We start from the raw sequence: 16,004 nt of genomic DNA on the forward strand, positions 1-16,004 counted from the left end.
GAAAAGTTATGTACAGCCAGCAGAGTCAACATGCGGCACACAACTCCTCTTGTGTAATGCATTGCCTCTCAAAAGCTAGGGTGTCAATATGGCAAGCACCAAACAGGGCAAAAAAGAAGGAAGTGTGACAGAATCATCTTTAATTGGTGTAATGTTATGTATGCTCGACTTGGGGTTTTGCTGCTGCTACAACATTTTGTAGAAAGACAAATTTTGTGCATGCACATAGTGTTGAACGCAACATATATATCTTACAAAAAGGGTCCAGCCTAAACAGAGAGTTATGCAGCAAGCCATGGAAAACAAAATTATATGTTTAACTTGAGAGACGAATGAGTCACTAAACAATTGTGTGTGAAAGACATCTTTGTTTAATTAGAAGAGATAATCACTGCTGGTTAAGGGCAACAGTGGATATCAAGAGAGGGCAAGCATGGCAGGGACAAACTGAAAGTCTAGTGGTCTGATGAGACTAAGGTTGTTGCGGATATAACGTGGCCACAGCAAACACAGGACAGGGTTAACTGGAAACACATGGGACGGACCTTTATCGTGCAATGGGTCTAGTCAGGTGGTGATCATATATATGCTCACATTCAAACAGCTCTTGCATACACCGCTTTGGTGTACATCTTATGCTCACTCCTGATTTCCTCTAGTAGTACATGCTTGATCACAGTATACAGAGTTCAGACTTACATGAATGCAGTGGTTCTGCAAGTAGGCCAAGCTAGAAAATTTCAAGGAAGTTATCGATGCTGTTTATTGCATTGGAGCACTACCAACTGTTAAGTTTATACATAGTTGCATGCATGAACACGGTATGGAGTGTTTTTTTAACAAATGTCAAGGCTAAGATGATTTAATATCTAGAGCACACACTTGAAGAAAAGCCTGCCCGAGTCAAAATTAAGAAGTAATCACCAGTTTTATTTATTCATTATTAGGAAAAGGTCCTGTAAATCAGGTTCGGTGTCGAGCTACCCCTGAATCCATCCAGATGTCGAAATTCAGTTATGTTGCAGTTTTGCAAGAGTCAAAGAATGCCAAGTCATGAGACTTTTTCGAAATGATGTCATAATTTTTTTTTACTTCCCAGTTGTGCTTGTTAAATTTTACGTGTAACTTTCTTGTTAATACGCCAAATTGTTTGCTGCAAAATGAACACTCTTGTATATTTTTATTCTGTGTATACCCTTCCTGCAAAATGCCCCGTTGGGATTGGCAGCATGCCTGAAATAAATAAATAAATAAATAATAGTTTACATATTTGATTATTCGAAAGAAGCCCTCGCTCGTTTCACTTTTTATGCATTATTGGTCGTCTCTTCCTCACCCTGTGAGGAGGAAGATTCCCTGGCCAGGAAAGCCAGCTACGAATTGTCTTCACAGGGTAGCAGTTTGGAGCATTCGCAACCAGCCGGACAACGCATAAGTAGCTATGAAAAGGGCTATTTGATGGCAGGCAGCATTTACCAAATTTAAGGTAGCAAGTTTGCTGAAAAGCTGATAGAGCATCTTAACATGTAAAGAAGTGTACTGAAAAAGACACGAGAGGATTAATAGGACTCAACAGGACAACCGCTGCACTTGCCACTAGTTTATTGTTTTAGAAAATATATACCCATAAGTGCACTGCATGTAAAATAACCTTCGCTCATAACAGTGCTTCAAAAATTGTAAAAGCTGTTGTGTACTAGTGTATATATGTGCTAGCCCCTCCTCTCTTTGCCTTTAAAATAACTTCAACTGCAGTGGTGGCCACGTTCTTCCTTTCACATCTTGTTTTTGTGCGCTGCTTTGCAATGGCCTAAAGCTGTCTTGGTCCACGACAGGAAGGTAGGTGCAGGAATCTGATGCACTTGCGCAACTTGTGGACAGGCAGGTAGGTGCAGGAATTTGATGCACTCGCGCAACTTGTGGCCTTTTGTGTTGCAGTGGCTCAGTGCCCTGTACCAGACATTGCGCTGGCTATCCATGTGACTTCATTCCAGGTCCGAAGTCACGAGCAAGAGAACTGATGACAATTTTGGCCAGCTGATTGATGCCTTGGCCTCTGTGCACATGGTACCCATCAAATGCGAAGAGTGTGCCTCATGACCCATTTGAAGAGATGAAACACCGATACTGTAAAAACGAAAATTGTTGCAATTAGGAAAACTATGATACATTAAACAAGCATTGACACAAAATTTTCAAGGTAAGATGAGTGAGATTAGCTAGAGACCTAAACAACATCTACCAAATTTAATAATATCTAGAATTTAACATCCCAAAACTAAGATATGATTGTGAAAGACTGCATAGCTACCCGTGCCACACGGGCAGAAAAAATGGCATTTACCCCCGAATGCCTTCAGATTTATTGCCATTCGCGCGGTGCCAAACGGGCGAACAAAATGGCATTCATCCGAATGCCATTCGCCACCAACTGCCTTCGCCAGAACCACGACCTACTCTATAAACTTACGACCTGCTCACCGGCGCCATCCCTACGGAGGCGTATGGAGCTAAAAATTGGCGTGTAGGGACCGGAGGTACCGCCAGATGCCGCCACCACTTACCCCCATAGCAGACGACGCACGACCGTTGTGGTGCACTCGTGTGTGCGCGTTCCTGTCATTGTTCTAGTTTCTAACGCGTGGATCGAGCAATCCACTGATTTAACGTCTCGAAGCAACATTCTGGTTGTGAGAAGCACCGTGGTGGATGGCTTCGGGATGCTCGTTACCGGACCTCAATCTTTGCGCGAGCGCTTTTGCGTCCCCATCTAAGTGCAGGCAAACGAAAGCAATATGCGACACATAACCCAGAGAACGTAAGCCTTATTTCCTCGCTTTATTTTAAGCAGCGGCGCCCCACCTAACCGCTGTCTAGCAGCCGCAAACATAATTCGTTCGTGGGCGAGCCGGTGCGATCTTGCATGTAACAAGTTGAAACTTGAAACCGACGTGTCTACGACGTAAATGAAGACGACATACGGTGCGAACGACGCATGCGATAACCCGTGTAAGTTTTTATGACCGGAACGTCGCCCTTCAAGCATATCGTTGTCATACTGTGCACGGATGACGACAGAGGGGCGCAGTTGTGCTATCGTCTGGGTGCTTTGGGTCTAGCGAACGTCTAACGATGGAAGCGTGCGACAAAACCGGTGGATTATCGCAACGTTACAGCAATTTCTCGTACATACATATATTATCAGACACAGTTTATTGAAGTTATGGCCTCTGTTCGAGCGTCGCTAGCATTTCCGCGTGTCTCACATCGGCGGTGCGCCCACGCCTTTACTCGAGCATCCACATACAAAGCATCACGAGGCAACAGCTCTAGCGTGCTCTGTTTCCCTCATGGGAATAACGTTGTATAGAAACGAGAGTTTTATTTATAATCTAAAGCATGAGTTCTAACTGGCTAAATCACTTTGCACTGTCCCTATTCTATTCCGCGAACTTTTAGCATTAACCCACATGGTATTACCCACCAATAATGTACTATTCCTGATTCTTCGGCTGCCAATTGTTTTGTTCACATCATGCCTGTGATGCATGCTGTACCGACACACATCAAAAGCCTCTGTGGCATGGGATTGAAGAACAAAATTTTATTTCACCTGATGCCTTCACCCTTACATTAAAATGCTTAGAAGTCCCTTATGACCGCTACAAATGTGCATAAATTGCTTGCTCAGTGCTAAAAGTTTGAATTTTCCATTTGTAAGTGGCTGTATTCACACTGTAAAATGGCAGGAAACAGACAAGTAAGCTTATGGTTCAAACAAATGTTTTATTCCCAGAACAATGGTACACTGCAGCAACAGTAGTAAATAATATGCTTGTCCAAACATTGCTTTTTAAGCATCAGATACCAGTACAGGAAAATCTAATCTGCAACGAAAATGTTGATACCTGCAAAATGCAATTTATTAATGCACAAAAACATTAACAGTGTGATCAACAATACCTCTAGTAAAAAAAGTGAGTAGTACAGCCAAGGACATAAAGGAATATATAGACGCACAAACTACCTAGCACCCCTTGCTTTACCTAGAGCCCATCAGCACTCCATCTGCAGTAACTACTGGCAGAACTAAAATTCAGCCCTGCTCAAAGCAAAATACTGCCCTAGGATCCAGTAAACACTGCTTTTGGGACCAGACAAAATCTCCCAGATATCCAACAACTTTCAAATATTATCAATGCAGGGGTGAAATATCCTATGTCATTATCATGACCCGACTATTATGTGTCCACTGCAGGGTAAAGACCTCTCGCAATGATCTCTTGCCCCCGTCTTGCACACGCCGATTCCATTTTATCCCAGTGAACCTCTTGAATTTCATCAAGCAACCTAACTGTTTAACTCGGCTGCGTTAGCCATCCCTCGATATCCACTCCGTTGCTCTCGCTGCACGTTGGTTATAGATTCTGTGCACTACGTTGCCTGCGCAGCTCTACTTTTTTCTAATAAAGATAGATGTGAGCTACCCCTGTTTATTCTCTGATCCACTCTGCTCTCCACTAAATATTGCAGAATGTCTCAAGATCTCGAATGTATGCCTTAGCTGGAAAAGTGCCCATATTATTCTACTAAACTCTCAGCAATATATTCATGAGGGTTCTTTAAAACAGGATAAGGAAAGCGCTGCACTTTAATCAATGAAGGAAGCAAGCTGGCTTTAGAAAAGCTTGCCCCACAATTGATTGCATTCATGTGATCAAAACCATAAATTCTGAAACCTTGAAAAATTATGACTAGCAACATGCTGCCATCCCAAAAACAAAGTGTAGAGCCACTGCATTGTACCAGTACAAATATATAGTGCAGAAACTTGGGGGTTAAAGAAAACCGAAAAAGTTAAGATTACGTGGCAAGACAAAAAAAAAATGAAAAAAGATGAACCCAATATAAAGAATGATACCCAAGTCAGAAGACTAGGAAGTGTGGACCGCACATTCTTGATGTCTTGTTCAGGCATGTCTTGTTTCATAAGGCTAAAATGACACTGGAAAAACAAACTCGCACTCCTATTTGTATTCAAAAGAAGGTCAGCAGCCAAGATGTGCATGCGCATACAGCAATTCTATGTGGCTGTTACAAGGAAAGAGAACTTTAAACTTTCAAAACTTTTCGCGACAAAGGCTTCCTGTTGAGGAGCTTTCTCTTTGAATGTGCCTCGGTTAAATTATTGGCATAGTTTGCCAAGAAAGGCCTCATGAATTTTCGCAAAATTAAATTCAAGAGAGCTGCTCTGTGTGACACACTATTATTCATAGTGCATGCAAATAAGGAATTTTTTAGAAGTGAAGGGAGCACTATGCTTGAAAACTTCTGCAAGGGTTTTTGCCCTTTCACAAGGATCGCAGCTGCTTTAGAGGCTGCACCCTCGAGGACGCTTAGAAATCCAACAAATGGCAATGAGGGGTATGAGAGTCCTCCCCTGTCAATTCCTGCAATTAGAGCAGTTGTTGTAGAGCTTGATTTGGGTGCCTGTATTTTCATAAGGCAGCCTTCGCAGCAGCTGTTATCCTGGACAGCTCTCACTAGAAAACCAGCTATTAGTGCCAGTGTGCTGGCACGCAAGCTTTGAGTAGGAGGACCTGAGAGAATGAAAGAAAGAATTTAGAGAATGGCAATACAATTAAAATAAGTGATTAAGTAGTAGCATCTATAATTGTGGTACCATCTAAGCAAAGTGCAATAATTTGTAAATGTGTCGTACAGTAGCAACCAAGCCCCCCCCTCCCGAAATTTTGGTGAAGTAGGTGTTTTACCAAAAATAAATAATTAAAAATAGGTGTTTTTCTCAAATAGCCAAGGTTTTCAGCAAGTGCCCCCCCCCCCCCCCCCGAAAAAAAATTCCTGGCTACGGGCCTGGTTAAGGAACTCATGACTGCGATTTAGAACTTCTCATTTTGATGTAGCTGCACGTCACCTTTCCACACAAGCACTAAAACTTTTGGATCAACTCCTTTGTATCTTCAAAACATGCATCTTATTACTGAAATGTTTGTGAGTGATAGGTATTCGTAAATAATAAATGGTGCAAACCCACTTGGGAAGTGCTCCAATGCTGTAAGGTAAGGGAGCAGAAGCTTCTTAATGTCCTTGTCAGGTGGTGCAGCAGCTGCAGGTTGAGGGGCGAGTTTGGTTGCCTCCCCAATAGAACCTATAACGCTTCCCACATTGCCACTTGGAGATGAATGAATGCAGCCCGTTACTAAGATCTTCTGTAGTGACGACAGTGCTGCGTAGGCATCGGTTTGGTCATTGGAGCCATTTAGCTGTCGTATGGTAGAAAACAGGGATTCCACATCATCACTGGAAAACTTTCCTGTAAGGACAAAATGAAATCCGCGCCCAAGAAGATGCCTGGTGCAGAGAACAGTTGACATAGTTGTCACTCTCAGGGCCTCATAAGTTTCTTCTGACAAAAACTCTAGCTTGTGTGCTGTACTCTCTTTCCATAAGTCAAAATAGATGAGGCACTCATTTTCAAGCCAGAGGAGCCTGCATGATAAAAGTATGAGCAATGAGATCAGTTAGAAAGTGGCACTTGGCCTACGGACAAACTACAAAGGTTTCAAGCTTACATTTTAATAGCAAAGAATACCTAATACAAAACTGTGCATATAAAGAAAATGGAACCATTCATGTTTTCACACAAATGGAAGATAAATGACAATTAGAAGTAGTTCATGGATACCTTTCGTCATCTGGACCATAGAAGGGCATTCTCAGAGCGTCTCTACTCATCCAGAACAATGAGGTGCTCTTAATGTTGTGGAGAGTAAACCATTTATAAACAAGTTCCATGAACTCAATGGTTGGCAGGGAGTCGTCGAAACCATGGAAACCGAGCTGCTGTGCATGTTTTAGTAAAAACCTGAGCACAGATGTTACCTAGAATAAAATTATAATACAGGTGATTATGAGTGGGATAACCATCACCACATGCTTGGGGTGAAATCATATTTTTCTCTGAGTTTCTTCTAAAATAAACATTTATGCACTCTTTACCTGAGGAGAAAAGATCGCAACAGCCCTGGCAACAGACATCTTCTGAAAATTGCTCGGCCAAAGGTGCTTTTTAGTCAAGCACCTCACAAGCCTGAAAGCACCCGCCTGCTTTTCTTGTATGTCATGCAAGTTCCTGTGACAAAATGAAATGTTAAACTGTCAATTTGTAAGGCATGAAAAAGCTACCAAATTGTACCTCAGGTAGTCTGGAACGATGAGCACTCCAGCATTCCTGAAAATCCTTTTAGTGTCGAGGAACTGATTCCTGACATTTTTTATGATATGACAATAGTCAAACGACAGGAACAGTTGCCTGTCTGGATCGAGAGGGTGCCTGTAAAGGATCAGTGAATACTGTTAGGAGTCTGTGAAAATGTTGACAGGACACATTTGCTTCAACACTCTAATAGCTCATAAATTTATGCACAATTAAAGGAGGTGTAACCTTTAGCAAAAATGTGACTGAGCAATTACTCACGTGACAACAGGGCATATTTGGCCACCAGACAAGCTGGCAAAAAACTTGCAGTTAGTGCTGTGGTTGTCAGCAACCAACCTAACCACTTCAAACCCAGCATCTTCAACTGATTGCATTACTTTCAACGAAAGTTGCTCGAGTTGCTCCCCTGTCAATCCTTTTGTAAAATAATATCCTACAGGCAGCCTGTAATTGTAAAAGCACTAGGCATTAGGTAAAGGACACGGTAATAATTTGAAGGATTGGAAAAAAATTATCTGCACAGGTTCACATGACATGAACGGAGAGTAGCCAAATATTTCACATACCTGTAGTGGGTAGACAGTCCTACAAAGACGAAGCAGAGTAGGTGAGTTGCCAGTTGCTCCTCCAGGCCATAGTCTACCTCGGCACCTCCTAGGTCGACAAATCCATGGAGAGCATCGGACTGTTTATGGTACAGTGCAGATTGCTTTAGTGACATTTCGTCCATCACCAGGGACCCACAGCGTGCCTGCAATAATCGCAAAGAACATAGCTCCAGTAATTTTACTCCTGGCAAAAAAGTAAAGGCGAAGAGTAAAGTACCTCCTTAGAGTGCAGTTTCACTTCTGCATGAAGGCGCTGCTTGATGAGAGAGGACACCACCTCTCCAGTGCATGCGCCAATGTATCGCTTGAGGGTACAGCGACTCGGCAAGGTCAAGACACCAATCTCCCGAAGAAGGCGGTACCCAGCTGGTGATTTAGCGTGCAAAAGAACGCATTTGCGCACTGTCTCCTCACGCCATAGCCCTTTCTTTTTGCCCAGAAAAGCAAGCTGCTCTTGAAGGAACAGAGCTTTTTCGTTGCTCTCCTCCACCTTTTGCTGCAAGTATGATATAAGCAGGTAATGAGATTTTTTTTAATGTTCAAAAAGAGATAAGTTCACACCTGGAGGATTTCGACGTTTGTTCTCTTCATCAACAAGGACGCCTTTTTTGCCTCCTGCCTCAGAGTGGAGAGCTCTTCCTGTAGGTGATGCTGCTTTTTCTGAAGCCTTTGACACTTCCGGGTAAGGTTTTGCACTTTCCTCAGGAGATTGGTCATTCGGGACAGTGAAAGCCTAGTCTGCATTCCACGTGGTCTGGTTGCCTTTGATGGACTTGTCTGGCAGTGGACAGTTTTGCCATGTTTGGGCATCTGATATGTTTTAGGCAAGCAGAAAGAAGATTCAGGTGCAGGCAAAAGTAAAGGCAGAGAGGAGGGTTCACTGCAGGGTTCTGTCAGAATTTCATCCTCCTGATGTGCGGTACTGCTGCCAGCCACACAATTGTCTTTCTGCTCATCAATCTTCTCAGACGGGGACCTATAAGGAGAGGGTATGTCTGGCCTGCAACATTAAGAATTTCGACGTGTTACAGGATGAAGCATGTATTAGAAGAAATTTGGGCGTGGCTAAACAAACACTAATTACACAAAAAAAGCTTACCTATTTTTCTTTGCTTCTGCATGAGGCTTGTCTGGTGACAGCCCTGGCACAGCACACCTTTTCACAGGCTGTCGCTCTTTTCGGGATGGTTCCTGCATATACCCTGGGTAGCTCGGGAATATTGAAGGTATGGCATCTGGTTTTAGTTTGCGCAGCTTCAGGCCTTCTCTGTAATCTTCTGGCTTGAAATGCAAGCTGCATACCTTGCTGCGGTCGCTCGGCTCCCATGGCTGTTTTCCTGGTCCTACAAATATTGTATTTAAGACCGCACCAGAATTATCAGATAGTAAGCAATCGATTAAGAATTAGCCTTTTAGTAACCTTCACAACGTGACAGAAAAGGATCTCTAGTGTATTCACTAGTTGAATCCCTTACCATTTCAATTTACTAGCAGCTGCATCAGTTCAGGGCAGATCCATTTGCGCCTATTTCCCTTAATTTTGTTATAGAACAACGCCAGCGCAAAACAATAGTGTAATAAATAAAACAAATTTCTCAACAAAGCAACACCGCTGTGCATCAGAGCGGAATAGTTGAAAGTAAGTGCTCTACCCCTGACACGGCCACGTGCACGGAGTCTTGCGGCAACAAAGGACAGTACAACAAAGGAAAAATGTAGCATGGGCTGCAGCCCCTTAGCCAGGAAATTTTTTCGTGGCGGGGGGCACTTGCTGAAAACCTTGACTATTTGAGAAAAACGCCTATTTTTATTGTTTATTTTTGGTAAAAACACATAGTTCAACAGAATTACGTGCCCCCCCCCCCCCCCTTTCCCTGGCTGAGGGCCTGATGGGCTGTGTACACGATCGGCGTCCACGAATCCCACAAACAGCACTTGTGTTTCTAGACGCCAGCCAACAACGCTGAGCAGCATACATAGCGCGCAAAAAAGTTTTGAACTGCATTCCACTAGTCAGATCTTGCAGTGCATGCAATACAGCACTTTCAGTGCCTTACCTTCAGCCTGTCGAGAGATCTTCTTCAACCACTCCTGTCGAATCTGGGTGACGGGGAACTCGTGAAACGATATCCCAGTTGACCGCCGATCGCTCGACTTGCAAAAAGGAACGCAGCAGTACACCATTGCGGGAATGGTGCTGCTGCTGTCGTTATCTAACGCTCCTGACTGCGCAGACTACTGGTGACAAGCGTTAGCGGCGATAGCCTTCGAGTGCCACAAGATCATGTGAACGCACGCACGCACCAAGCAGAACAGCGGCTTGGCGGCTGCAGCAGTGGGGGTTAGTTGTGGCGCCAAGGCGTGCTGCGGCACTTTCGAGAACTAAAAAAAACTAAACAAGCAAAAGCAAAACCGGCGACACGGGGTGCGGCGGCATGAGCAGGTCGTAAGTTTATAGAGGAGGTCGTGGCCAGAACTCAGTTGACTGAGAAATGCCTACTCTCGACGACACAGCTCGCGAAGTGCGATTTACCTGAAAGTATCTAAAACAAATCATATTGAGCTAAAAATGAAATTTCCCGTCTTTTATTTGCACTGAAGTCTTAAAAAGATGCTTTGAACGTTATACGAAGAAAATAAAGTATTGATAATGAAACGCTTGTCAATTTTAGTGTCTATGTACGCTGTGGATCTGACTAGTGTTGGCTTAGGTTGCTACGGTCGGCTGCAACGTTGTAAAACAAAGCAAGAAACTAAAACTTAGGACAGCGTAATACGCTTATTTCTACATTTGATGATTATCTGATGTGTATGAAGCTTGTAAATGCTTCTTAATTTTTTTTATTGCTATTCACTCAATGCTCACTTGGAAGGTGCTGTGATCGACATCATCAAGTCAAATGTCATTCGCTTTGGACGTGTAGCAGCGCCGGCGAAACGAATGTCATTCGGGAACTGAAGGCCTTCGCCACCAAATGTCATTTTCTATGCCCGTGTGGCACGGGTATTCTGAAGGCTCTGGAAATTTTGACCATCCAGTGTTTTTTAATGTGCACTGACATCGCACACATGCCTCTAATGTTTTACCTCCATCGAAATGTGACTGATTGAGCACGCGACCTTCGGGCCAGCAGCCTAGCACCGTAACCATGGCGAATTATTTACGAAATATTAAGTGTATACTTACAATTAATTTTGAAGTGCATTTCGTGCGACTGAGCGAGATGCGGAACCCCTTGCAGTGCCGACATCAACGTGGTGGGAATGTAAACAAACCTACGTGACGAGTTTCTGTTGGCCGTTTGCTTAGCACGCACCTTGTCAGCATCACGCTATGGTAATCGCGCCGTAAAAGTAGGCATGCTGGTATTTCATTTTGCCGCGAGGCAGTGCGCAAGTCGCCACCGAGATCGGTCGAGAGCATAGAGCTTCCTAAAATATTAGGAAACTCTATGGTCGATAGCACTCGCCAGCTGCTAGTGTGACACTTTTAGTCGCTTGCTTGTGTTCTCGCAAGTCGCAACGTCTGCACTGTGCTTATTTGGACTTTTTCGAGATCAATACGTGCCAATGTGACCATGCCACGAGTAAACAACAAAGACACTGCTCTGCACCTGGATGCAATGCGGGATACGTTTTGGTCCGTAAACAAGGAAAGAAAGCATCTCTCTCCTCTGCTCTCGCCGACGATGAACGCGGCAAGGCCGGAGAGCGTGCGATTCTTTGCGCTGACAAACCACTGGAAAAGAACTAGGTTCTGTGCAAGGCTCCTGTAATGGACGGTTCATTCCGTTAATTAAAACGGCCTCTTAATTGCGCAGCAGCGCCGCGCTCGACTTCTGCTAGGCGCGGTTCATTCCGTTAATTAAAACGGCCTCTTAATTGCGCAGCAGCGCCGCGCTCGACTTCTGCTAGGCGCAGTTCATTCCGTAAATAAAACGAATTCTCTAATGCGCGGTTCATTCCGTTAATTAAAACGGCCTCTTAATTACACGGCAGCGCCGCGCTCGACTTCTGCTAGGCTCGGTTCATTACGTTAATTAAAAGGGCCAGCGTCGCTCATGCACTCGCAAAATGCACCGCGGATAGCACCAAACTCTTACGAAGAAGCCACAACTACAAAAGAAAAGTTTTCCGCCAAATTTAACGACAGTCTGGCAACAACCACCCTTCCAGTCTGGCAACCACTTATGCAACGCCAAAAGGAACCTTGCCTTCATGCTAACCACGGAGTGTTTCAACAAAAATTAACAAAAGAAATATATTCAGTGCGAAAAGAACAACTGGCGCTTGAACAGCGGGTGGCAGATGTAAATAATACATTAACGCATGTAGAAAATAACACCTTCCTAGGTAACACGGGCAAAAAATAACTTGAGCAACTTGCAGCTCAATGTGGAGTGCTCGCACGTGCATGTCAGGCTATGAAAGATTGTCAGGACGACCTCGAAAGTAGGGATTGTTGAAATAACCTGGTATTTTATGGTTTCCCAGATAATTAGAATGAAACATGGGGATAATCAGAGGAAAAAGTTATTTCTTTTTGTTCTAGTGACTTACAGCTCAAAATTGCTCCTGACGCAATTGAACGAAGTCACAGATTAGGCCGATATTCGGTGGCGAGAAAAAAGCCTGTCATAGTAAAGTTTCTATCTTTTAAAGAAAAAGAATGTGTGCTGAAGTCTTCTGGCAAGCTAAAGGGAACCAACTTTGGAATCAGTGAAGACACCCAAAGTCAGGCTAGAGAGGCAAAAATTTATACAATACGCTAAAGGAAAGGGTGGTAATTTTTAAGCTTCGTTTCAATAAGTTATTCATGAATGACTAAATATTCCTGTATAACAGTGCTGAAGATAGAGTTGTGCCTAGTCATAGATAGCAATCACCTCGAAATGCGGCTTTACTGACAAAAGAATTGAGAAAAAATGAACTAACGTGCATCGTAGTTAACTGTCGTAGTTTGAAAAACAAAAGAACAGAATTTCTTTCGGTATTAGACATGACTAAACCACACATAGTTTTTGGCACGGAATTTTGGCCCGACACCACCATTGCAGATCATGAATTCTTTCCGTCAACCTATGCAGTATACCGAAGGGACCGCACGGCGCAGGGAGGTGGTGTATTCCTAATGATCCATGACAGTATCAGTAGCGTTCGTATTCATGGTGTTAGTGACTTGTGTGAATCTGTGTGGTGTAAGGTTATGCTGAGTGATGGCTCAACTGTGGCTGTTGGTTCCTTCTGCAGGCCCCCTAGTAATACAGCACCCCAGGCTTTATTTACTTTAAGCAACATTTTGTCATCCCTAAATACAACATACATAATGGTTGCCGGTGATTTTAACCTACCCGATGTTGCATAGCCCTCATTCAAACCAATAATTCACAGTGAGTCACTGCTACGTAGAGCTATTCAAGAAATCGTGAATGTCCATCAGTTATATCAGCTTGTGACAGCCCCCACGAGGGTGTGTAGTACTAGTGCAAACGTATTAGACCTGTTTTTTTGCAATGATCAATTGCTTGCTTCCTCTGTTGTTACAGTACCAGGTATTAGTGATCACGAGTTGTCCTTGTTAAAATGTGCTTAGCTGTAGCTTAACAACGAGCTTTGGGGCCCAGAAAGGTGTCTTTATATGAAAAAGGAGACTACGCTTCTATTTCAACAAAACTAGACACTTATTTACCTGAGTTTCAAGAACTATGCTCATGTTCTGACGTGAATGGCTTTTGGAATGAGCTAAAAACAAAACTGTTATCTCTAACTCAAACTTTTGTACCATTGCGAGTCATATCAGCCAAACATCGAAATGATAAACCATGGCTAAATAAGGAACTCCGAGTGCTCATAAACAGAAGAGATCCTCTCTATCGCAAATATTGTCACACGTCAGACCTTGAAACATACAAACAGGTGAAACTACTACATAGATAACCAAAGATCTGAGGAAAGCAGAGAGAGCATACTTGAGTGATCTGAGTATTAAGGTGAAAACTAACCCGAAACTCGTCTGGAAATACGTTAAAAGAAAGACAAAGGTTCCTGGTGGTATTCCTGATATAAACAATTGTACTAAATACTTTTCGGACAGTACAAGTAAAGCTGAATGCTTCAACCGGTACTTTCAGTCTGTGTTTTCAGTTTCGTCAGCTGTTCAAACTACAATGTGCAACACAGTAACGTTATCCAAAATGGCGGAGTTTGAAATTTTAGAACAAGGTGTTGCATCTCTTTTAAAAAAACTTTAGTGCGAACTCGGCATCAGGGCCGGATCAAATCTCAAACTTCATTTTAAAGAACTGTGCCCTTTCAATAAGCCCATTTCTTACAGCTGTATTCAGAAATTCTTTATCGCAGGGTGCATTACCTGATCACTGGAAATGAGCAAATGTAATTCCTGTTTTCAAAAGTGGTGACAAGTCAAGTACTTGCAACTGTTGGCCCATTTCGTTAACGTGTGTGTCCTGTAAGACACTTGAGCATATTATATACTCGAACTTGGCAAAGCATCTTCAGACTAACAATGTTTTCTGTCCAACACAGCACGGTTTCCGGAAAGGGTTTTCCTGCAATATGCAACTCGTAGAATTTACACATGACATCGCCGCAACGTTAAATTCCGGTAGCCAAATTGATTGCATTTTTTTAGACTTTAGCAAGGCTTTTGACACTGTTACACACTCGCTCCTTTTACTGAAATTATCGTGTCTCAATATATCTGTTAACACACTGGCATGGCTACAAGCTTATCTCTCATGCAGGAAACAATGCACCATCGTCGATGGCGCGTCGTCGTCACATGTAGACGTCACTTCAGGAGTGCCACAAGGCTCCGTCCTGGGGCCGCTTCTCTTTTTGATTTATATCAATGATCTTGCTGAATGCGTGGACAGTCAAGTGAGGTTGTACGCAGATGACTGCTGCATATATCGGGAAATTCAGTGCACTCAAGATTCCGAACAACTGCAGAAAGACCATGACTCAGTAATAACATGGTGCAGTACGTGGAAAATGCAGCTTAACATGTCAAAGTGTTGTGTCGTTAGGTTTACCAAGAAAAAGCAGCCTTTTATCACAAATCACTTCATGGAAAGGATACCATTATCTATGGTAAATGAATACAAGTATCTTGGCGTTGTCATCAACAGCACACTATCGTGGAATGACCATGTTCACATGGTATTAGTTAAAGCCAGTCGCGTGCTGAACTTCCCACACCGCAATTTCAGAACCGCCCCTTCTGTTCTTAAACAAGTTTTTTATGTGTCAAATGTACGCCCGATTTTAGGATATGCTTGGACTGCCTGGGACCCCACCACAAAGTTAAATATTGATGCATTGAAGCGCATTCAGAAACGTGCAGCCCGGTTCGTGACGGGTGATTACGGCTTTACCAGAAGGTCTAGCGAAATTGTTAGTTCACTTGGTTGGCCGTATACTCTCCTCAAGGCATAAATATATGAGGCTATGTCTTTTCTACAACCTAATAAACGACAAAACTGGGATCGATAAAAACAAATACATCAAACCACCAATTGAAAGAAATTTATGTAGCGCGAGGCATAAAAAAAACGAACACAGGAAAGAATAGACTGAGAAGACAGAGCGCCAACAGACCACCAACATACATCTCATCACAACGGGACCATCCTTTGAAAGTGTGTGAATATATGTGCGGAACATCAACGTATGAAAATACTTTTTTTCCTAAATCTATACACGAATGGAACAGTCTTTCAAAAAACATTGTGACCGCCCCATACACAGCATTTCCTTTCCTTTTAAAGGAGTATGTGGTCACACAATGATATTGTATGCTGTGGTTTAGGTATTTTTGGTTTGTTTTTATTTTTTTGTGTGCCGTGCAATTCAACTTGTCTCCACTGATTTAAATGTACTTTGAATTTGTAAACCCCCCTACAACAATGCCCCCAGAGGGTGCTTTAGGTATAAGTATAAATAAATAAATACAAGCATGAGTTATCAACGGGTTCTTAGCAACTTGGAAAGAAACTGTTCCTAATGAGGGTGGGTTCCTGAGTGAATCAACTGCCGAAGGACTCCGCGTTACCCTAACCGGCACCCTTTCCATCCGGCACTATGTCACGAGAACGTTGGACAATAAATACTTGATGACGTCTCGTCTCTGCCAA

At 43.1% G+C, this 16,004-nt stretch overlaps 1 protein-coding gene across 2 annotated transcripts; it reads right to left on the reverse strand.

Moving 5' to 3' along the window:
* Nucleotides 1–738: 738 nt before the first annotated feature.
* Nucleotides 739–10,336, reverse strand: LOC119160746 (uncharacterized). Of its 2 annotated transcripts, none has more exons than XM_075881005.1 (11): nucleotides 9,906–10,335; nucleotides 8,948–9,191; nucleotides 8,410–8,848; nucleotides 8,066–8,344; nucleotides 7,807–7,991; nucleotides 7,499–7,684; nucleotides 7,217–7,354; nucleotides 7,021–7,153; nucleotides 6,707–6,903; nucleotides 6,056–6,510; nucleotides 739–2,127 (listed from the first exon to the last, which is right to left on the reverse strand). In XM_075881005.1, exons 1-11 carry the CDS (start codon nucleotides 10,030–10,032, stop codon nucleotides 2,075–2,077), a joined length of 2,436 nt encoding a protein of 811 aa, XP_075737120.1. In that variant the 5' UTR covers nucleotides 10,033–10,335; the 3' UTR covers nucleotides 739–2,074. The 2 variants fall into 2 exon arrangements, with proteins under 2 accessions (XP_075737120.1, XP_037268860.2); XM_037412963.2 differs by lacking the exon at nucleotides 739–2,127 and adding an exon at nucleotides 3,767–5,600 and having other exon boundaries at nucleotides 9,906–10,336.
* Nucleotides 10,337–16,004: the final 5,668 nt, after the last annotated feature.

This window comes from Rhipicephalus microplus, chromosome X (genome assembly GCF_043290135.1).
Source record: "Rhipicephalus microplus isolate Deutch F79 chromosome X, USDA_Rmic, whole genome shotgun sequence".
In the NCBI taxonomy this organism is placed as follows: domain Eukaryota; kingdom Metazoa; phylum Arthropoda; class Arachnida; order Ixodida; family Ixodidae; genus Rhipicephalus; species Rhipicephalus microplus.

Coding starts and splice junctions, on each gene's coding strand:
- LOC119160746 (XM_037412963.2), bottom strand. CDS start 10,032: ATGGTGTACTGCTGCGTTCCTTTTTGCAAGTCGAGCGATCGGCGGTCA. Junction 7,355..7,498: donor CAAATATGCCCTGTTGTCAC/GTGAGTAATTGC, acceptor GATCCTTTACAG/GCACCCTCTCGATCCAGACA. Junction 5,601..6,055: donor AGCATTGGAGCACTTCCCAA/GTGGGTTTGCAC, acceptor TCATTCTCTCAG/GTCCTCCTACTCAAAGCTTG.